This window comes from Pelodiscus sinensis, chromosome 2, assembly GCF_049634645.1.
Source record: "Pelodiscus sinensis isolate JC-2024 chromosome 2, ASM4963464v1, whole genome shotgun sequence".
NCBI lineage: Eukaryota > Metazoa > Chordata > Testudines > Trionychidae > Pelodiscus > Pelodiscus sinensis.
In genome coordinates, this window is record NC_134712.1 from 237,184,239 (window position 1) to 237,208,456 (window position 24,218).

Genomic DNA, 24,218 nt, shown 5'->3' on the forward strand with positions numbered 1-24,218 from the left:
CTTTCTCCAAAATAGAGAATACTAACTCCTCTCTCTCTCCATACCTGGAAGAACCACCATTCCCTCCTTTTTCCCAAGGGCCCATGGGAGTTGTAGTCTCTAGGGCTAGGTTGCAGCACAAAGGACCTCCCAGTAAAAGTCAGAGGCTCCTTTAGTAAGAGGATATACCAAATGATATAATTAGATATTATAATATAGAACAATTTAGTTTCTTTGCAACTTTGTGATTTAAAAAAAAAAAATTAAATGCTTTTAAGTTTTCTTTCCTTCATCCTGAATATTTACTACTCTGGAACTTTCTTTCCAATCATGTATGAGCATTGGCCATCAACAGTGAGGCTTTCACAAGGTTTTTGATGTCATCTGGCTGAAAGTGCTACTTTCTGTGAGGATTTGTGGGGGCTAGAAACTGGGTCTATATAGTGGCTGCTGTGTCCATGTTGGCAACAGACATTACCACAAAGTCCCTGTGGAGGTAAACACAAGAGGAAGTACAACCTCAGAAGGCCAGACTGACAATTTCTCTTGTGGCCTCTTATTGGTCCAGATGCTCTGTTACACTTATGGAAGAGTTCTAGGAAGTGTCCATGCAGTAAAATGGACTCCCCTTCCTACTGCTCCTGTCAGACCCCCTACTCCGATACCTGGTTCCTGACTGTGGCTTTGACCTTTTCACTGTTTCCCGCTTCAGACTCCTGTTGGTCTGACCACTAGGCCTGGCCACCCAAGCATCTGGTCATGATCTAGCTTGTGGTTGGTCCTGCCGTAAGGGTAGGGGACTTGATGATCTCTCGAGGTCCCTTCCACTTCTAGTATTCTATGATTCTGTGACGCTCTCTGCTTCATTAGTAACCTCTTTTCTACTTTGTGATGGAGCTGCTTCATTTAAGCTTCCTCCTTCAGTTACCTAATGGGAAAACATGCAAAACTCTTAACATTCAACTGCAGGACTTGACATGCAAGATGGGTACTACTGCATGCTCAGTGACTGACTACTTCAATGATTCTTGTGCCTCATTTTGCCTAGCAGTAAAATGGGGATGATGGTAATTCTTGTATCCCTAATCCCTGGATGGCAGGTAAGTGGCTAGTTGACTAGTCGACTATCTGATAAGCAAAGATTTATCGGATAGTTGAGTAGCGATTTGACTAGTCACTTGCTGCCTCTGTCAGAGAGAGGCAGCAGGAGTGGGGAGCAGGAGCCGGTGCTGGGGGGAACTGGCTTAAGTTGATTCTCCCACCCCAGCACCATCTCCACAGCGGACAGGGGAGGCAGAGGCACAGTGGGGAAACGGCACGAGCGGGGACTACTTCAGTCTCTGTGCCTGTTTCCACTGCAGGTGCTTCTGGTTTTGAAATGTACAAGAGCCCTGAGGCTTAAAAACTGGTGCCCCCAGCACCGTCTCCAGGGTGCCTCCAGATTACCTTCTGTGGACTGCATTTGATTTGCCTGTCTCTCTACCTTAAAGCTATCCCTTGACCTCAGAAGTATTCTTGCCTACTAGGAACAGAAGCATCCCAGAGAGAAGCTGTAATAGACACACTCTGTGTCTGCTTATCTGCAGTGAGGTATTAAAGGGTCTTTGGATGTGGGGGAGCAAGAATTTAAGATTGAACAATGTCTTTGCAGCCTGGTCATGTCAATTATGTTTGGAGAATGCTTATGAGTGGTCATGCTGTGGGTCTTGCCTGGTACAAAATGAATCACTTTTGTTTCTATTTAAATGCATACTGAAACGCGGATACAATTTACGGATAAATTATTCAACATACAGCTGAATGCGAGGGAAATACAGAAGTCAAATCAAGAACCATAAATACGTGCTGCTGTTGTATTTACCAGAGAATAATTTTTCAGCATGAATTTTGATATCCAGCTTCACCTGCAGTATGATCCATTACTGGCAACACATGCTGGGAGGCTGTAGAGATTTCCCCCCTTCCCCTCCGCTGCCTCTGTATCGGGCGGGGGAAGCAGGAGCTGGTGCTAGGGGGAGCTGGCTTAAAAGCCAGTTTCCCCCAGCACAGTCTCTTTGGTGCTGCCCATCCCCCCCTCACTGCTGCCTCTGTCAGAGGCAGTGGGATGAGGGGGGGCATGGGCTGCTGCCACAAAGCAGCCCCTCTCCACAGGGCATCCTCGTGGGTAGTTGGGACCCCCCAACACAGGACATGCTTTGTGGCAGCAGCCCCTGTCCATGAGGGGTCCCAATTTCCCGCTGTGCATGGGGTGTCCCAGCAGGGAAGTTGAGATCTCCCATGCATAGGCACTGCTGCTATGAAGCAGCCCCTGGCTGTGGATGGGTTGCTTCACGGCAGCAGCCCCTGTGCACTGGAGGTCCCAACACCCCGCTGGGACCCCGTGCTCACAGGGGCTGCTGCCAGCTTGACAGGCTGCCCGGCTCCTGCTGCCTTTTAAATTTCAGAGCTGCAGCGGGCTTTGGTCCTGCACCTGATGTGAGCTGGGACTGAGCCGGCTGCCTATCAACTAATCAAGTAGTAGATAAAAATTCTATTGACTACTCAATTATTTAAATCCCTGACTCTTAACATCCCTAGGAGACTGTATTCCACTGGGCCTCACTGACCTCTTTGTTCCAGAGCGACAACTGGTTTCATCCCTTCTCCATGAGCCACAATACCATTTTCAGAACAAGGTGTATGTGTGGTGGTGGGGGTGTCCATTGTTGACAGTTATTAACAGGAGTGAGTCAGTCATATTTCTTGCCCTGGCACCATGATCTGTAGAAGTTGAAGAGTCGCATGCATTCTAAATCAACATTGTAATAACTTGTTGTCTTGAGAAGCCTAAGTCCCTTGATAGAGCAAGAGGGACCTGACCTATATTGCAAGGATACTGCCTACAGTGTGAAATGCTATATTTGTGTGCAGCCTCTTTTGTTACCCAAAGTAATGATTTGAGGCTTTTTATAAGGTTACAACCAGCATCATATTGATTTTGTTGTCTCTGTAAGTCTGTTAACTTAAAACATTTTGCAAAAAATCTATTATTTTTAGAGCTCCAGCTGTTTTATCTAGTTTTGATATTTAAGATTATGATAGAAAGGTTAAATACAAGGAATCTTTGGTTTAAAAATATTTTAATTGTCTAGTGATTGTATTCATTTTGATCATTAAGACGTGTTTTTGAAACATTGACATTTCAGAAAATAGTCCTATTTCCACACATGCTGTAGCAATACTTGCAGAGTAGTTGAGAATTATTGATCAGTATTATTATTTTGTTTTTTGCAATCTAGACTGTCAGTGGTGGCTTCTTTTAAGATAAGAAGAGACTTATGACAATTTTGTCCAACAATAAATGTAGCTTATAGCAAATACAAACTTGGGGTATACTACAGGTCTCATATAGCAGAAAGGAAAGCTAAAATTATCCTTTGACCTAGTCAGTGCACAAAACCTCATTAAAAGTTACTACAGTACCATACTCAGGATATGCTTCGTTATTTAATTTAATATTATGAACAAATTTAACTTATGGCTTAAAAATGTGTTACATACCAACTAGCCAGAAGCTGATGTGGAAACAAAGGAGGATGGCTTACCAGAGAAATCCAGAGGCAGCAATCTGAATGGAGGCCTCTCCCCATAGCTGAGTGGAAGAGGGATCCTGGGATTCCTGCTAGGATGCGGTCTCTGGACTTTGCCTGGGGTTGTGGGAGTATCTTCTTTTTATGCCATCCCTTGGCAGGCAGGTAAATTTGAAGCTACCACAACTACAGTAAACTTCCAATAATCCGGCACCTGTAAGACCCAGGGGGTGCCGGATTATCAGATATGCCGGACTGTTGGAAGGGGGGGTCTATGAGGGGTCTGTGGTGGGGTGGGGGGGATGCCATCCCAGACCCTTCATAGTCCCCCCTTCCGATAGTCCGGCTCTGCCCCAGGCTTCCTGGAATCAGCCACTGATCAGTTTCAGCAGCGGCTGAATTGGGGACACTGGGGCAGAGCAGCTGGGGTGCTGCCAGGTTGGTCCGGTAGCGTCGCCCTTCTGCGCTGCGAGACCAACCTGGCAGCACCCCAGCTGGTCTTGGGGACGCTCGGGACAGAGCAGTTGGGGTGCTGCTGGGTTGGTTCCGCAGCGCCGAGGGCGGCGCTACGAGACCAACCCTGCAGCACACCAGCTGCTCTGCCCTGCGCCAGGTGTCCCCGATTCAGCCGCTCCTGAAACTGACCAGCGGCTGACCAGAAACAGCTGCTGGTCAGTTTCAGCAGCGGCTGACCAGAATCAGCTGCTGGTCAGTTTCAGCAGCGGCTGACTTGGGGACAGCTGGGGCAGAGCAGCTGGGGTGCTGCCGGGTTGGTCCCGCAGCACCGAGGAGCAGCGCTATGGGACCAACCCGGCAGCACCCCAGCTGCTCTGCCCCTGGCATCCCCGATTCAGCTGTTGGTCAATTTCAGCAGCGGCTGAATCGGGGAAGCCGGGTGCAGAGCAGCTCCAATTGTCCGGCAGCCGGAGCACTTCCAGGTTCCTGATGGTGCCGGACCATCAGGAGTGCCGGAGCATTGGATGCCGGACCAATGGAGTTTTACTGTATTAGAAAGGAGAATTCCTTCCTTGATCCTCCTATCTGTCTCAGAACTTCAGTTGCTGTTGGGGAAGGGGGAGTCAAGTTTCAAGCACTTAATAATCTTCAGAGGGGTAGGCAAGGTAGTCTGTAACAGGGAAGACTTAAACAATAAATAGTCTGGTAGCACTTTAAAGACTAAGGGTATGTCTACACTACCCTCCTATTTTGAAATAGGAGGGTAATGTAGGCATACCGCAATTGCAAATGAAGCCCGGGATTTGAATTTCCCGGGCTTCATTTGCATAAGCCGGGCGCCGCCATTTTTAAATCCCCGCTGGATCGAACCCCGTGCCGCGCGGCTACACGCGGCACGAACTAGGTAGTTCGAACTAGGAAGAAAATTCAAATCCCGGGCTTCATTTGCAAGTGCGGTATGCCTACATTACCCTGCTAGTTCGAACTAGCGGGGTAGTGTAGACATACCCTAACAAAATGTGTAGATGGTATCATGAGGTTTCGTGGGCACAGCCCACTTTTTCAGATGACCGGACTTAATAAGGTGGGATGGTGGGATGATGGGGCATCTACCTAATCCTGACCCTAAGGAAGGCAACGTCTGCTGCAGCTGCTCAGTACTTCTGTGAGCAAGGGCTCAGTGAAATAGGTGCAATTCTGATCACTTCCATTGCTGCTTACACACACACTCTTAAAAAGCAGCATGGAAACAGTGCATCACATATATGGGTATGTACAAAACTGAAGCATAGCTCAAATTCCAGAACATTAGTTGATCTCAGATTGCTGCTGGATCCGATTTGTGTTTCATAAGCTAGAATAAGGACTCTAGTTGATTTAATTAAAAAAATCCGTATCTAAATTTTGAGTGTGCATTGTGGATAATGCTGTGGGAATTCAAAAAATCTGAAGGACAATTAAACATAAATACAAAAACCTCCTAGTTAAAACCACTAAAACAAATCCATATGAGAATATTACTGAATGAGGTATAATTTATTATTTTTTTTCTTGATTAACTTGGCACAATGATAACGCATTCATTTTGTTAAAAATATAAATAAATCAACACCACTGGTATAAGTCTTTTTCCACTTGGTGTTTATACATGGCCATTCCAGTCTTATGACCTTAGAGAAGAGAGGGTGCACCCTGGCTATGAACATTTTGTAAGTTACCGTTTCTACAATGATTTTGCTGTCTTGTGTCAATGTAAATAAGTGCATCTTGCTTTAAAGGAGGACAGGTTGAACTTCTCTAAGGCATAACTCTGTAAGACCACGGATGTTTCTGGACTGGAGAGTCCTGGTGGAGATCTGGCATCTGGGATCCCTGCAGGGGCTGGAAGCCCAGCCAGGCTAGCAACAGAGGGGCTGGCGCAGCAGTGGGCTCTGGTGGGGCTGGCAGGGTAATGGAGCTGGCGGTTGGGAGCCCTATTGCAAGAGTGTGGCTGGGCTGGTGGAAGGGGGGCTGGTGTAGCAACGGGCTCTGGCGGGCTGGCAGGGCAGCGGAGCAAGGCCCGGTAGCCTGTCGGGATTGGCATCCGGGAGCCTGGTGCAGCAGCTGACTCCCACAGGGCCGAGAGCCCCATGGGCTGGTGTAGTAATAGGCTCCTGCAGGATAGAGGGGCCAGTGGGCTCCAGCGGGCCAGCAGCCCTGCTGTGACTGTGAACCCAGCTGTGCTTGTGGTATACGGGGAGCTGGCTTGGAGGATGGTGGCCAAGCCAGGAGCAGAGCTGCATTAGCAGGTTAGTGGCAGGGGGCCCAGAATGGGCCTCGCCTGGTCTGACAAACTCGGGATACAAAAATGGGAACAAAGTTGTTGAGCACCTCCAAAACTAAGGCACCAAAGAAAGAGGCACTGCACCGTTAAATCCCCATGCTCACCCTGCCAGATGAGGCAGACGGGGAATGTCCCAAGCAGCCTTTTGTCGGAGAAAAACAGAAATCTGCAGATTATTTGGCCCTTTTTCTATAAATATAAATTTGGTTAAAACATAGATTAATGGTTTTGGATAATTTAGATAAACTTGGTAGGCAAGGTGACAATCTGAATAAAAATAGGATGCAAATATACAATAGAAGTAATTAAGCATAATGCACTTTAGATGAAGAATTGATCAGATTCAAAGTTATTGTCAGAAGATGTTTGACAAGTATAATATGTATAAGAAAAATATAACTCCCTCCTATGAATTCGTTGTGATATACTTTTTGGCCAGATGGAGGTTTGTGATCTTTTCTCTCTCATTCAAAGGTGTGGTTTATGCTTATTTAATATTTTTGTTTCTTTAGTAATAATGTTTGTGAAGTGGTGGTGGTGGTGTATATATTGGCTAAATGCATAGGGCCACTTAATTATGAGTCCAGAATAATTTGTAATCTACTTAGGGTGAAGAGGTGGATGCTAATGAAAATGATTAATTAAACTTGCAGTAATTAAAGTGTATCTATTTAATACCTCATACATTCTTTTATTAGTGACCATACATGCTGCCATTATAGGAGATTGAGCTGGATAATATTTTTCCATGTTTAACTACTATGATCGTATTTGTCCCTTAAGTCACATGAAAATGGAAAAATATTGTAAAATGTGCTGCAATTACAATATAAAATGTTTATTGTTCAGATAATAGGAACCAGAGACCTAATAAAAGTGTAAAACTGTAAAAATGACGGGAAAGAAGAGTTCACATCTTGCACAGTTAGCTATGTTTTGTTGTTAGTTTCTCACATCCAAGAAACAATAATTTTAGAAAACTAAACCAATTTAAGAAGCCCTTCATATTCTCTGGATATCCAGGTCATTGCTACCAATTTATCACTTGCTGTTGCTGTTTCACTAATTTTCTCATGTTTAATTAGAGCCCTTTAAGTTAACAGACACTGGATTTACTATTATTACACTTCTCATTGTTCTGCTAAACCACTGCATAGTGGCAGTCCTTGCCTTGAAGAGTTTGCAGTCTAAATAGATAAAACAGGCACTGTGTGGAAGCAGTGGGGATTAGAAGCACAGTGCTTGATGTTAGTATTCAGGCCTGCTATACCGGGAGTCCATAGCCAGTTGCCAGAGTTTTCCAGCTGCTGTACAGCATAGCAGCCCAGAACAACTCTGTTTCAATAGCCATTGACTTTTAGAATGTAGGGCCCACCTGACTGCATTGTAATATTGTTTTAATATAACCCAGTCATTGCTGAGATTTAAGTAAACAATCCACCGCTCTTCCTCCAAATTTTATTTTCAGCTGCAAATCTTCAGAGACACACTATGGGTTAGTTGTTAGGAAGGCTCCTGTTAGCACTAGCTCCAGACTGCAGCTCTGAAGAATGAAAGAACAGCTAGGAAATCTTCTTAGATATCATTTGGTAAGGGGGAAAATTCTGTTTCATGTTCACTCACAGGGTTTAGGCTGTAAGATTCTCCTTCCCACGGCAGTGCTTAGCAAGGTTACTTTTATGTTGCTGTTTGTCACTGACCCTTTTCTATGTAAGCTGTATCCCTGTACTCATTTTCATAGAAGCTTCTTTTTTTTAATTTGACATTGGCTTGGACCTTTCCCAAGAGAGCTTTTATTCCTCTCTACAGGGACAATAGATTCAAAGAAAGGACAAGTTACGGTAGGTAATCTCACTTTCAGAAGAAGGATCTTGAGTAGGGATGTTAAATTGCGAGTAATTGACTAATTGAATAGTTGATGCATTTTGCATCGACTATTCAATTAGTCGATAGGGCACCTCCACCTTTAAGTGTAGCAACAGCCTTAGGGCTACACTTCAAAGGCAAAAGCGCTGTGTGGAGCCTGGGGTCAGCTGGGGACTCCCTGCTGACCCCGGGCTCCGTTAGGCACTGCCGCTTTGAAATGCTGCAGGGAGCCTGTCATCAGGGTCCTCACGGCATTTCAAAGCAGCAGCGCCCCATGGAACCTGGGATCACCTGGGAACTCCGCCGCTGACCCTGGGCTCCATGTGGTGCTGCCACTTTGAAATGTCACGTGCAGCCCAGAGACACCCTAGCTGACCCCAGGCATTTCAAAGAGGCAGCACTGCGTAGAGCCCTGAATCTGGCCCCAGGCTCCGTGTGATGCTGCCGCTTTTAAGTACTCCCTCTTTTCCTCCCCTTGCTGTCTCTTTCTGATAGAGACAGCGGGGGGGAGGGGGGAGAGCAACTAGTCAACTAGCCTGTCGACTATCCAATAAGCATTTGCTTATCGGATAGTCGACTAGTCCTTCGCATTTCTAATATTGAGATCTATAATAATCGAGATGAAGTAAATACAAAGTTTTTTCTACCAGTTTAAAGAACTGGAATATAATTTTTCTGAGTTAGTTTTTGGTTTCGTTCTCAAATAGTTATATGGATGCAGGAAGAAAATATTTCCCTCTCTGTTTTATGCTCAAAGAATGCTGTTTGTGACTTTACATATGCTTCAGAGACTCTTGATGCTTTTGATAGTTGATGACCTAAATAGCAGCAATCTTTCCATTTAAACAGATTATGATTTTATCTGAAGATTATTCCTGAGAAAAATCATTCAAGCTGTTTTCACAGATTTAGAGCAGTTCTACTTCTTGTGTCTGTCCTCAAAAATGTACTTTTATTCTTGCTTATTCACTCTACTTCTGAAAGTTTCTAGGGTCACCAGAGATGGGAATATTTAGGAGGGGTTATGAAAATGATGGAGTCTAACTTTTCTTTTCAGTAATAATTAAATACATGTTTAATTATTGGGGAAATTTGAGGAAGGTTCAGAGAAAACAGTCTCAGCAGGCAGTAAAGGAAAGATGATTGAATAATTTGTAGTTTTAAAAATTAGATCTCTAAGATCTGTCTCTGTCTCAATAACACAACTTCCTTCGAAATCATAGCCGAAGTGCAAGGCAGAACAGAATGTCTAACTTGAATGGTCCCTTACAATACGTGTTAATTATTTATGCCTAAAAATTATGTTCCACCCTGCCTTTTGCTGTGACACTGGGAGTATTTTTCCCATACCTAAAGAGCTCTGTGTAGCTCTTTAATGGGGAATAGGTCCATCAATGGCTATTAGTCAGGATGGGTAGGAATGGTGTCCCTTGCCTCTGTTTGTCAGAAGCTGAGAATGGGTGATGGGGCAGGGATCACTTCATGATTACCTATTCTGTTCATTCCCTCTGGGATACCTGGCACTGGCCACTGTTGGAGGACAGGATACTGGACTAGATGGACCTTTGGTCTAACCAAGTATGACCATTCTTATGTTCTTAGGATGGAAGCTTGTCTCTTGTCACTCACAGAAGTTGGTCCAATAAAAGACTCATCCACCTTGTCTTTGTGTCTCATCCAAATTAGGATAGGTGAAAGAGCTTTATACATGTTTATCTGTCATTGAACCCTCCACCCCCAATAGCTGGATTGTTATCACATAAAGTATATTTATTTAAGTAATGGGGAGAACACTGGAACAGTCCTAACATTCAGTGTAATTTCATTGTTTGAAAACACAGTGCAGAAGAAGTATGTGTTTTGTTACATGTTTTTGAATGATACAGAAGTATAGTCCACTAGTTGGAAAGGAGACTGATATTTGAAATCTGTGCACAGGTGTGTTGGGATTATGTATTCTTACTTTATAGGCCATGAACTATTTTGAACGTGGACAGAGTGCTGTGGAAACACTGAATAAGGGATATCTATCTTTTAAAAGGGACATACTTTTACTAAAGTGGGAATATGTCTTTTACTTTTCTCAGAATAGTACTGAAGTCATTATTCTACAGTATTTCACTGCTTAGAAACATGTAATACTGGTGATTTCAGCTCTGCAAAGAGAATTTAGCCCCTGAAAGACTGAAAGTTTTCTCTATCCTAAATAGATTTTTTACTAGTGGAAAAAAATCTGCTGGTTGTGGCTGAGATGCATTATTGAAGAATTATTTCCTGAGAACTTTTGGTGTCAATTAAGTATCTTGGATGCCAGATTAGATCACCATATTCCAGAGCCATCAATGGAAGACCTCTGAGAGACTGCACAACAAACATTTTAATTTCAAACAGTTCCCCTTCAGAATGTCCTTGATCCATCAGAAATATACAGGCTGAGAAATGATGGGCACACCTGGCAGAAAACAAGACAAATTATGTCTTGATTAGACCCCATCAACTTAATTTAGGTTTTAATCTAAGGCAGAATGTGGATGAAACTTTTAAATTTAAGATAAACGAGCTATTGTAAAACAACATTGTGGGTTTCACTTCATTCCATAGAATGGGAAGAATTCAAATTAGAAGCAGCTTGGTAGCCCTCTATACTACAGCAAGTATGACGCATAAGGTCGCCCACACAAAGGTCTGAGTCCACTGTGTAGACCCTCTTTGGCTTGAGCTATGTATGATTGGTCCCATGTCGGAAAAGTGTGTGTGTATTTTTGTTTTTTTCCTTTCCTCCTCCTCCTCCTCCTCTCCCCTTATCTCTTGCTGTTGAGAGGAGGGACTCCCCATTTTAGCTGGGGTCTCTGGGATTGTTGTTTGAATAGCATCTTCAGTTTCAGCTTACTTTGTAAAATGTTAACGTGCATTAATATTGCAAAACAATATTGGACATTTGGGGTTGGTTCCCCTTTTCCCCCTTGGAATTCGGAAGAAAGAAGACTGCATTCCAGTACTGCATTTAGAAATTTTGAACAAGTGTCCTCCTTGTCCAATGTTGTCTGGGATCATTGGCCAGTTAAGAAAACACATGCTAACATTGTAGGTTTAATGTTATCATTAGTAACAAAATCAACAGAGCTTACACTTGGTTTGCTAAGAAATAATTGTCTGAGTTATAAATAAAGTGTTCGACCATTTTACCTTAATGTAAAACTGAAAGACCAGATTCTTCTTTCTCATTCACTGGAGCAAATTGGAAGCGAAATTGAAAGTAAACTTGGATAGACACTACCATAAACAATATCAGAATTTGTCCTGAAGTATTTTATTCTACTGTAGCTTCACCAGGTACAACTGAACTTTCTTATTAGCCAATGAAATTTAAAATTTTCTTTATGCATATGTCACTTCAACTAAGACTTTCATAATGGCAACACAACCAGCACTAGGGGAAACTCTTGGAAGCCTGAACTATTGTGTCTTCATCTGCACTGATGCAGCTGTGGCACTTTAGCACATCTGGTGAAGATGCTCTGTGTTGATGGGAGAGAGTTCTCCTGTTGGCATAATAAAACCACCACTGCTAGAGGCAGTAGTTATGTCTGCAGGAGAAACTCTCCCATCGACAAGGCGCTGGCCATGCGGCTCTTAGGTTGGTATAAATTGCATCCTCAGGAGGGTGGCTTATTCATGCTCCTGAGTGACATAAATTATACTGACATAAGTAGAGGTTAGGGTTGCCAGATGGTTGAAACAAAAATACTGAAACCCCCCCCCCTCAAAAAAACAAAAAACAAACAACAACAACAAAATAGGAAAAAATTCTGTTGAAGGGGGGAAACAAAAGTTGTTGAGGGGAAAAAAAAAAAAAAAGACTCCAAGGACTTATTAAGCCAAAAAAAATTTAAAAAAAATAAAACAGCATTAAAATATTATGTCCCCTTTAAGTGCAGGGATAGGAAAACGGGAGCGGTTGAGCACTAAGACCCAGGGGACTTCCCTTAGGTCTTTTGGCCGGCAGCCATTTTGTGCCTGCAGCCTTGCGAACCGGTAAGTGTGGGGGCTGGGGTAGGAGGACTGGGAGTGTTGGGGGCCAGAGGATGGTTGGGGGGGGGTGAAGGCCAGGCGCTGAATGTTTGTAGGGTTGCCAGGTGCCCGGCATTTTCGCCTCCTGGCCGGGGAAAAATTCAGAAAATACCAGACATCTCAGGAGTCCTGGATTCTCTGAATTTTTTCACCAGGCAGGAGCCGAGAATACGGGACTGTCCGGGTGAATACCGGACACCTGGCAACCCTATGGAAAAGCTCTGTAACTGATGATGTTTTTTGTAGCTTGAGGAGTTAGCTCCTGTTGTGTTGCAGGAGGTACTGCCAGGTGGTAGAGCGAAAAACTCAGAAAGGAGTGGAGTCGAAAAGTTAACATGGCTACAGAACAGAAGATGGGTGGAATAAGGGAGCGACAAAGGAAGGTGGGAGGGAAATGGAGTGAAGCTTCCTGTTCTCTCAAGAGATAGCAGAATCAGGGAGAGCCATGAAGATGGAGAAATGATACAGCTGGCCAGATGACATACTGGTATGAATCAAGAAGCATGTTGGGAGGAGATCTGCCTTAGGACTTAGATGATTATACTGCAGCTGAGAGCTTCCCACCATGGATAGATAAAAGTGCTAGCACTGATTGGACTACTGTGCTAGACATAGCGATGTAATCAATGGGAAATGGGTGATAGCTGACACTAGCTGCCTGTGTCTGTGTCTGTGTCTGGGTGGGTTCGTCCTCAGACTCAAGCTGCCACCCATACTGCTCCTGTCTACACTGCTGCTATTAGCATGCTTGCATGAGCAGAGCTAGCCTGTGTCCATCTACCTGCACTGGGAAGCACTCTCGCAGCTGCTGAGTGCTTGTCATACCTGTCGTACTCTGGATGGAAGGAGGCTTGGAAGGAAGAGGGGGAAGATACAGACATTTGCTACATACATTATGGCTACGTCTACACTGGCCCCTTTTCCGAAAGGGGCATGCTAATTTCACAGGTCGTAATAGGGAAATCCGCGGGGGGATTTAAATATCCCCCGCGGCATTTAAATAAAAATGTCCGCCGCTTTTTTCCGGCTTTTAGAAAAGCCGGAAAAGAGCGTCTACACTGGCCCCGATCCTCCGGAAAAAAGCCCTTTTCCGGAGGATCTCTTATTCCTACTTTGAATAAGAATTCCTACTTTGAAGGAATAAGAGATCCTCCGGAAAAGGGCTTTTTTCCGGAGGATCGGGGCCAGTGTAGACGCTCTTTTCCGGCTTTTCTAAAAGCCGGAAAAAAGCGGCGGACATTTTTATTTAAATGCCGCGGGGGATATTTAAATCCCCCCGCGGATTTCCCTATTACGACCTGTGAAATTAGCATGCCCCTTTCGGAAAAGGGGCCAGTGTAGATGTAGCCTATAAGGCTTCAGGGAAATGTTATTCTGAATGTGCGTTCAGTTATAGATGTAGGATCTTCATCATTTTCTAAAACTTTTGTAAATTAAAGCGATAGAGGTGGGGTAGGAAAGGAGTGAAAACTTCAGATAACCTTTAAGGTGGACTGTTTTAGTGTTTAACTGTGTGAATAAAAGAGTCTGGAGCACATCTGCAAATAGTACCTTATTCAGTACAATGTCAGGCTACATTAGCTTTGGCTTGAATACAGTACAAATCCATTGTTCTCTAGCATGTCTTGTGTGTAAGCTCCCTTGCTGAAGAATCTTCTAGGGCAAATGTAACTTGATCACTCTCTCAGCAGAGTATGTGTAGTTCCATGGTTTTTTCTCTCTTTAAGGGAACATCACTTAAACTACATCTTGTCTGGCTAGGATGTACTTCTTGTTCAGCATTGTCATTTAATAGCCATGTCGTTTTAAATGGTCAAATAGTCCATTTCATCTCTTTGAAATTTTTAAAATATTTTCTTTCTCCCAATATTTTGTTTTATCAAAAAAAGTGTCAGTATAATGGTGCACAATAACTGTTCATTGTTTAGCTACTACATCTCGCTCATTGTATACCGTTTCCAGCTAAATCTTGATAGAATGTTTGACGTAAAATTTTGGTATCCTACAAAAGAGAACTATGTCTCTTTGAAATATTAAGGGAATAATATAGTTTCTGTTTACTTTTCAATCAAAGATGTGTAAGAGGTCTGAGGGCAGGCCTCATATATAACAGTTGGCTGATAAAATTAGTATCACATAATGTAAGTGTTGATTTCTCCATACATTTCTGTCTTGTCATCTTGTTTTTCTAGAGATGCATATCAGTGGGTGTGGGGAGAGCTGAATTCACATACATGCATTTTGTATAGCATTCCTTCCTTAAATTAGAAGCTGTTGGAGACCAGCTGCAATCTTATTTAAAAAAAAAAGTGAGTGGTGGTTAGCTATGTAACTGTTAAAGTATTCTACAGTTCTCACATATGCAAGTCACAATCAAGACTAGAGATGGTTATATTTTATTGTCTAGTAACTGTGGGATATATTATTTTAAAAGTTCTAATAGTGTTTTTTGTCCTCTACTTGTGATAACTTAAAGCTACTATTTCAACAAAATTGTGTTAAAAATAAAATGAAAATGTGGAGCTCAGTATGCCTGTTAGTCGATTTATGGCCATTAGAGAATGATGCTACTGAATTAAATAATCTGTTGAGTTGACGTAAAAAGACTTATTTTATAATTGAGGTAGCAGATGGTAAGTGTAATATTTGGATGTTTGTTCCAATCAATGTGCCTTGCCAGTATTTAAAGGAATGTGAAGAAAATAGTTTGGCTGTATTTCCTCTAGGAAGAGGCAAGGAGTTATGGGTACCTCACTACGGTGAGTTCTTTTGCATAAAATGGGTGGAAGAGGATTAAATAAATTGTTGGATTTACTGTATAATGGGTCTAATTGCCTACTAGAAGTAGCTACTATTGGTCTGAATATCCCTTTTCAAGTTAAAACAAGATACATCTTTTAAGTGCTGAACAAAGTTAAACTAAGTTATATTTGCAGATGTACACTTGTGAATAACCAGTTTTTAAACTGTAAATATGGAATGATGGATACAGAGTCTATAGACTGTCTTTCCCACCTGCTCCCAAGGACACAGAAGGCCCAATCTGCAGTAGAAACAACTGTTTGTGGATGGGGCGGGGGCGAGGGGAGGGGGGAACAGGACATGGAGAGATGCAGCTTAGGTTTCACAGTTCCTGTGCACTCACTGGTGGGTTTCCGTATAGCATGAGCTTGTTTGTAGGCAAGATGAGGGAGTGGCAGCAGCAGCTCCATAAATTATACCTCCAATAGCAATAAACCCCAGTTGGGGGCGGGGAGGGGATGGGTTCATTAGCCTGTGGCTTCTATGCTGTGTAGGAATTCCATCCCTGATGCATGATTGGTTGGGTGAACTCCTCTCCGATCAAGTGGATGATACCCACTCTAAGTTAATTTAATCAGGCTTTGCTTGGATAATAGAAATATTCCCATAATTGGAAATGGCCTCTATCTAACCTGAAAATTGGCCCCGTGTAGCACTCTGCTTGCTTCAGAGCTGGCTGCTGCTGAAAGAAGCACTTTGAATATGTGTAAGTATTCCAGAAACAACAATGTAATTTAGAAGAGTGCTGTAAAGATTTTTTCCAGGGGTGATTCTGGGTATCATTGCAATGGTCTGTGGGGTACTGAATGCAACAATATGAGAGGAAGGAGAGAAGCCAGGGATTGAATTCATATTGGACAAGGAATGAACCACCTGGGACTATTGCTGTTTTTATATTTGTCTCTTTGCCTTAAATTAGCAGTGCAAATTCCTTTGGCTTTGCCGAGGCCACTCATATTTAGTATAAGTTTTCATCAGCTGCAGAACTCCAGGTAATAACTCTGTATGTTGTCTGTAAGTGTAACTCTTATGCAGTCACTCATTTCTCCATAAATTTTAGTTTGTTTTCAGGAAATTACTGGGAATCTATTTGATGTAATTAGAAGCTTCCTTACTTTTATTTTTATCTATTTTACTTATTTTTTTCCCTCCCACCCTTGTTGTTTTCTTATGTGTGACTAACCAGCTCAAGGGAAATACTGCGGAATTTGGGGTGTAAGAGCCAAAGCCAAATCACTTTCCACATTAATGTTACATCCCGCCATGGTTTATGAATATGGAAATGTATAACTCAAAGATGCATTATGCAGAATGGGGCATAATCCACTGTGAGAGACCGAAGACAAAGATGCATTATGCAGAAAGTTGTAATCCACTGAGTTGGTATATCCTATTTTTGTGCATGTATTGTTCTTGTATGTAAAGTTAGGTATATGAAGCATAGATCTGTTTTTAATTCTAAATATGCTAATGAGGGCCATTAGTGACATTTTAGGGACTTCATGGCTCCGTATTCAGATCAATGACTTGTGAATGATTTTATTTTTTCTGTAAGCCCAAACTGTAGTTGGTCCTAGAAAGACACATGGCCATGCCACTTGATACTAGAATCCATCTTGAATCTAATACTTTTCCATGGGAGTGGGGAGACTGAACAAAAGGGTTCCTGACCTGGGAAAAAGTCTATTTAAGGAATGGAAAGCAATCAGGTCTTTGTCTTCAGCTGGACTTCGAAACTGTCTTGCCCACGCTAAAAGGATATACATGAAGCTGGAAAACAAAGAAAGAGACATCCCCAAGTGGATTTCTGAGATCCAACCTGTTACAATTAAAAGTGCAGAATTTGGGGTATTTTCCATTGAGCTGATGGAGGGGAAGATTTTAGGGAGCACATCCTCAGATGGTGCAAATTGTCATAGCCACCGTGACTTGAATTTATACTAGTTCAGGATCTTCCTTTATAAGAGAGATTTGGATCTCTCACCACAGCTTGTTTGTCCAGACTGTTTTCTTCTGTGGTTAGCTGAACCCCCTCTTCCTGCCTGTTTTATCAGTCTCAAACAGTTTTCAGTGAAGCAGTATTGTTGCAAATATTTTACCATTTACCCAAAGTCTAAACCAATCTGATTCTGGTAAAGGCTGCTATATGGGCATACAGATTTTCAGTCTGGAGTATTGTACTTTTAATACATAGCTATCTATTTCTGCAGCTGAGGAATGAGTGTGATTAGGAGTGAGTTGATGGGGTGGTATTTTTTAAAGTTGTGATCTTAGCATCTTTCGTAATCCTCAAAATTGTGGTTTGGCAAAAGGTTGCATTTCTTGATTTTGAGGAACATAAATCTGGGCGTTCAGACCCACATTAGAAGAAACAATCAATTATAATGTATCTTTGATTTTGATGTGCTGCGAATTAGTGAAGATGAAGGGATTGTAGATGAACTGCCTAGTTCTGCTCTGTGCTTTGGATGTATGGGATTATATTGGGGAAGTTCTAGCACCTGTGTTATACAGGAAATCGGACTATATTGTTATAATGATTCCTTTGGCCTTGGAATCTATAAAAATAGTAGGACTCTCTAGCCCTCAATATAAAATACTTGATCAAGAAAATTCACAAACAGGGCTGTGATATTCCTAGCTGTTACAGCTGAGTCCAGTGCTTCACAATTAGTGTTCTAAATGTAAGGAATAGTTTGAGGACTGCTTTAATGTATGTGAAATTAGCAGATGCAAAGGACTATTTTGGAGGCTGTCAGATCCCATTAGAGTCAGCCACTGGTAATGGGTGTGAAGGTGCTGAGGGGCCATGTGTTCCCCCCAAATGCAGTGGGCTCCTTCACTGTAATGCGTCAATCTCTGGGAAGGAATCTTGCAGCCAAGCAGACCAAGGTAGGAATCTGTTAACTTTATTATCCAAGTAGGGCACACACAATGTGGATGTTAAGGTCTTATCCAAAAGGTTCCCACAGATAAACTGCATGGTACACATTGTACAGTACAGACACTCCCCAAATTACAAACATCCAACTTACGAACATCCGCACAGCCAAACAGATGCTCACCTGCAGCCTCAGGGGAGCAGACAAGTGGCACAAGTGCGGGCAGAGGACTACAGAGGAACACGGGTCCCACAGTCAACTGGACCAGGCTGGAGAGAAGTGGCTTTTTGAAGGGGAAACCACCAAAGTTCCTTGTCAAGTGAATGTCTGAGCGGCCACGCAGGAAGACATTAAGACCTGGCCATCTCATTAGCACAGCCATGCAGCGTGCCTGCGCTAATTAGATGTCTCTTCCTGAGTCCTGACCCTGTGTAGATGGAGCAGGTGGAAAAAGTTAAGCTGGTGGGCTGCTTTGAAAACAAGCTGGGCGGGGGTGGGGGGGAGGGGGGGAGGGGGGAAAGGGGAAGCGGAGGCAGCTCATGTTTCTGGACTGCTTTTGAATAAAAGCAGCAGCAGCTCTTTGCACCCACCCCCCCGCTCTTTCTCCCTCCCAGGCAACCCCATGTGCTGGGCTGCTTTACATAAGCACATAAGAATGGCCATACTGGGTCACATCAAAGGTCCATATAGCCCAGTATCCTGTCTGCTGACAGTGTCCATTACCAGATGCCCCAGAGAGAGGGAACACAACAGGTAATCCTCATGTGAGCCTTCCCCTTTCACTCCCCTCCAGAGAAACAGAGGCTAGGGATACCATTCCTACCAATCCTGGCTAACAGCCCTTGATGGACCTCACCTCCATGAATTTATCTAGCTCTTCTTTGAACCCTGTTAAAGTCTTAGCCTTTACCACATTCTCTGGCAAGGAGTTCCACAGGTTGACTGTGCACTGTATGAAGAAAAACTTCCTTCTGTTTGTTTTAAATCTGCTGCCTATTTATTTCATTTGGTGACCCCTAGTTCTTATATTGTGGGAATAAGTAATATGCTTTGAATAAAAGTGGAGGAAGCTCCCTGTCTGCTCCATCTGTCATGCCCACATACCTCACTTTGCTCATGGATGGAAAAACTTGGAACACTGGGAACCACCAGACTCAAACTCTCCAGCTGCTGACTGCACAGCTGTCCCCTGCTCCTCCAGAGTCCTCCAGCCTGCGCTCATGGTGCTCACCATCTCCTGGTGAGTGAGGGATGGCTGGGGGGTGGGGCTGACTGCAGAAGCTGGCACAGATCCCCTGGGTGGGGGATGTTAGTATGGGGTGGTGGTGGCTTGGGGATGCCCAGAAGTCCTCTTCAGAATCTCCACGGACCTCCTCATCTTCCTCTAATTGATCCTACCTTTCCTCAAGCACCAGCATTCAAGATTAAATAAAAAAAACCTATTTCTACAAATTCTCACTGCAAATATACAGTTTTGATGCTACATTATGGGTTAAATAGGCTTTTGTGGGTTAGCCTGGGAACCTAACTACCATTTTTGGGTTGGACCTCTTAAATTTGGGACTCTCTGGTCTTGCAACATCCGTGGTCTGGCAGGATCATGGATGTTGCTGGCCAGAGAGCCCCGGTGCCTGGGATTGTGAGCCAGTCAGGGAGTCCAGCGGAGGGGAGTCCCACCATCAAACCAGTGAGCCCCATCCACAGGCAGCCCCATCCAGGCATGATAGCAGCAGCCCCATCCTTGTGGAGCCCCATCCTGGCAGGGCAGCAGCGGGACAGCTGTGGAGCCCTATCCCCAGGGAGCCCCAACTCAAGGGACCCTGGGGAGACGTGGCAGCAGCAGCTGGTGAGACCCATCCCCGGGAAGTCCTGGCCAGGCACGGCTGCTGTGGGGCAACTGTGAAAGCCTTGGCCAGGCGCAGCAGAAGCAGGGCTGCAGTAGCTGGGGAGCTCTGTCCCTAGAGAGCCCCATGTGGCTGGTGGCAGCAGGGCTGGAGCCCAGTGGCTCTGGGGCTGGAGCAGAGCCAGCCAGAGGCAGGGCAGTATCCTGTGAGGCCAGTGGCAGGGGACCTTCCCTGGTCCGGCAAATTCCCTCATTCGGAACAATCCTGTCCCAAGAGTGTCAGACCAGGGAGGTCCAAACTGTATAACATTGTTTCTATAGGCAAATAGTCAGAGTTCCAAACAACCAGCTTAAAAACAAACTTTTGGAACACACCTTGTTCGTAAGCTGGGGACTTCCTGTATTATAATACCAAGTAGTTATGATATTTCAAACCAGATACCTAGATTACTAATCCCATCCCCTTCTTATTGTATTGCAGATATTGTTGAATTCAAGAGGTACATTTTCGAATGGACATCAAACTGGCTTCCATTTGTTCATGTGAAGTTTTCATATATTATGTTATGCATACAAATGGCATGGTGTACATGTGCATAATCAACTCATGTTTCATTTGCATGCACAAAAGAAATGTTACTTGATTGCACAAATGGTAGAGTGAAATGATTACATGTACAACCTGTTGCACAAAGGAATGACTGGAGCAATTTTGACTACATTTTGAAAATTTTGTCTTTAGCTCAAATCGTCAAACAGAGAATGTGGAGTGATGCTGTGGAATTTTCACTGGGCTTCAAAGAAGAGAGGCACTTTATAAAATCACCATGCTAAATAGTGCCTTCTGTTAAATCAGTGCAGTTGAATTGTTTTCCTTGAAACAAAGTAAATCCCAACCAGTTATTCTGTAATGATTTCACTCAGTTAAGGACACCCTTCAAAGCAATGTTTGCATAAAGAGTTTTTGCTTCTTCTGCTGTTCATCATTTTAAACTGGTCTTTTACACAGCGCTCACAAATGTATAGTGTATGACACGCATACATTTTTAAAATGCTATTTCTCAAAAATGTGGCTAGAGGTTTTCCCAGAATTCTCTTATAAGCAGGTGGCATTCCCATCCTACTCCATAATACAGTTGGCAATACAGTATCAAAATTCTCCCCTCCCATGGAACGCAATATAAGCTTTAGTCCATGCCTGCTCTCAGGAAGTAAGTGTTCCCACACTAGCAGGGCTCAAGCACAGATTTCTTTATGGATGGTTCCCTTGCCTCTGTTACATATAAGGTAGAATTAACAAGCGACACTTAACATTTTTCAACATGGTCAGTGCCTAGAGATGCCAACTTTCTAATGGCAGAAAGCCATACGCCACTGAGCTTGAGTAGGGGATTGGAATGTGGGAGGCAGTGTAGGCTCTTGGGTGGGGCCACAGTTTAGGGTTTCTAAATGCAAGAGGGTTTTCAGGCTGGGACGGGGTTGGGAGCAAAAGGAGGTGCATGGTGTAGTAGGAAATTTGAGTACGGGAAGGGGCTCAGGGCTGGGTCTGGGTCTGGGCATGGGGGTATGATAGCTTAGTGGTGCTTAACTTGTGCAGCTCCCAATACCCATCACAGTGGAGCTAAGGCATGGCTCCTGTAAGTGGCCGGCATGTTGGGTTCCTAGGCATGCATGTGGTCAGTTCTCTGTGTAGGGCATGTTACCTGTGTCCTCCAAAACCATTCTGCAGCTCCATTGGCAATGGTTCTTAGCCAGAGGCTCAGCCAGTTCCCTGAAGGCCTCAGGGACATGACAGCTCCTTCTGGGAGCCATTCAGGGCAGGCAAGGAGCTTGCCTTAGTCCTGCAGCAGCGCCAATCAGATTTTTAATGATCCAGCTACTAGTGCTGACTGGTGCCTCCAAGTTCATTGTTTGATTTGGCATTCTGGTTGAAAACTGGATGCCCAACAACCATATCAGTGCCTGCTAACACAATTGATCCATAGAGAAGAGCCCTATTTTTAAGCTCATACTGTTGACTAAAATATTTATAGCCACCATTTCTCTGAAGTTGATGCATAGTATACCCTTACTATAATGAACCACTGGGATCATTTGTATAGTATATCTGTAACAAAAGGAAAGGGTGGAGGGGTGGTGAGTGGAGAGGTGGGGGAAAACGAATCCAGCCCCAGAGCTGCAATGGGTGGTTGTTAGCTGGCCACAAGCTTGTGTGTTTTTTTTGTACTCCATGTCTGAGTGTTTCATGTAATGGATGTCTACTGCTAAGGAAGCTGGACCTTCTAGTTCACTGTCTCAGAGGAATTAACCCAAAGGCAAGATTTGTGGAAATAATTTATTCCTCTGTGAATGGCTTAGCTGGTGTCAGTATTACTGTAGTGAAATTCCTCTTGTCAGCGGGTGGAAAATGAAGGTGAAGTGAATTAGGATAGTATGATTTCTCACTTCCGAATAAAGAGAAGATAATGTGAGAGCCACACACTTAAGTAATCATTTCTGTTGGGGAAATATAGTGAATAACTTGCAGCAAGTCAATTTATATTTTCAAATCCAAATTATAAAAGACAGTAGATCTGTTCTCTGTGAACATCTTGTTTTTTCTTACTTTGGTATTCCAGAGGCCCCTTTCTTAATTGTTCATTGTGTTTTCATTTTGCTTGTACTAAAAATGTATGTGATCCATTTCTAGGGAACAGGTGGCATTGGTGTTGTCAGATCTTATCATTTCTCATTAATCGCTGCCAAAATGCCATGCCAAAATGGTCTTTGCGTAAGTGATTGTCGTAATCTGCCCATTTTAATCATTTCTGTCTTGCCTGATGTTTTGACTTCTTTCCTTCCAAAAAGCTGTCATGCTCTGATGTATCCTAGGTTTTGGCCATGCAAGATTTTACCCAAGAAGAAAAGTTTTGGGAAAATTAAATTAATTCTGTTTAATTGGCTTAGTTGCTGTAAGCATGGAAATAAATCTTCCTTGACAGAAGAGATGAAATGATAACTGAAATGAGCTAAATTACTGTGATCCCAATCCTTAAAGTAATATTAATGTGGAGTGAGAGACTTAAAGTAAAATATATTTTTGTGTGCAAGTGTAATTCAGACCCCTTTAATGAGGAATAGAAGTAGTTGAAACTTAATTGTCAGCTAAGTGAGTCAGCAGAGAATTCTCATCTTTGTTGCTTTTTATCTGCAACCTAATTTTCATGCTAATTAATCAGGGTTCATATTGTTATGATCTGGGTGTACAGGTACCTCAAAAGCATGTTATAGAGGCTGTGGCTATAGTGATTCAATAGAAATCCTTTGTATTTATATTCCGTGACAGAGGTTCAAAGTGGTTTAAAGCCTTTCAGCATCTTCCTGGTTAGCTCCAGTATATTAGGGATGTAAAAAATCATTTAAAACTGTACCCGTGTAACCAATAAAATACACTGTTAGGTACACAGTTAACTATTTGTCTTATCTGGGGATGTACAGCCCGCTGTGGGCTCTGCGTTAGGAACTGTCAGGCTCCGTCCTAGCATACACCGGGTCCTGGCAGCTGGCTCTGGTCTCATTCTTTTTAGGTGATCTTAAACTTACCTACAGGAATTCTCTGCCTTATGCACTGAGGATATTTTAAATATCTTACCACCTCCTCTTTTTGGCTTTGAGCTAAGCAAGTAAAATGTATATTGTGTGTGGATTATTGTGGATTATTAATTAACCTAATTCCAGCAAGACACACTACTGTAGATGAGGAGAGATTATAAAGACTGGTGTTAGACATAATGTACTGTAGTCCAGTTTGGTAATGACTGATGACTGCCAAAGCACATTCAGCTTGTTAACTGTGATTTCCGGTAAGGTGTTTAGTTTCCGTGCTGAGATACCTTTGCTTGTAATAATTACATCCTGGATATTTTGCAATAATAATATTGGACCATTACTCCCTTATGTAACGCTGTCCATTGCTTTGTAGCCTCTTAGTTTAGTTTAACAACATGAAATACTTCTCCTTCCTATTGTTGTAACTAGACACATCTTAGGGTGTGTATTTATTCTTTTTTGCTGATGGTAACCACAGTTATTTGAGTTTGAATAAATAAAATCTAGCAGCCCAGAAAGCAAATATGCTTGATAGTGGGAAAGGTGTGTGTTCAATAAAAAACACAGTATTGTTTAATCTGTAGTAGGTACTTCATATGCATGCATTCTCATACCACCTAGGTGCCTTACAGGTCATGTCTGTATCATAACCTCGCCCCTGTGAGGTAGAAAAATGCTGTTATCCCCATTTCACAGTTGGGCAACTGAGGGACAGGGAGACTTCCCAGACAAGAAGTTTGTGGTGATCAGGGAGCTGATCCCAGGTCTCTTGAACCTTAGATTAATGCTCTAACTCCTGGCCTGTTCTTCCTTTTCTTTATACTTAGGAAATAATGATA

General features: G+C 43.2%; 1 protein-coding gene across 5 annotated transcripts in view; it reads left to right on the forward strand.

The window, feature by feature from the left end:
• The window catches only part of DIP2C (disco interacting protein 2 homolog C), a 516,114-nt gene that overhangs the window by 41,418 nt on the left and 450,478 nt on the right, over window positions 1–24,218 (forward strand). The window contains exon 1 of one of the 5 annotated variants that reach the window (XM_006111899.4): window positions 15,358–15,772. The exons of the other annotated variants lie outside the window; for them this stretch is intronic. Coding sequence (XP_006111961.1) covers window positions 15,769–15,772 — 4 coding nt within the window. The 5' untranslated portion in view covers window positions 15,358–15,768. Of the gene's footprint in view, window positions 1–15,357; window positions 15,773–24,218 lie in introns of those variants that run through there. 5 annotated transcript variants of the gene reach the window in all.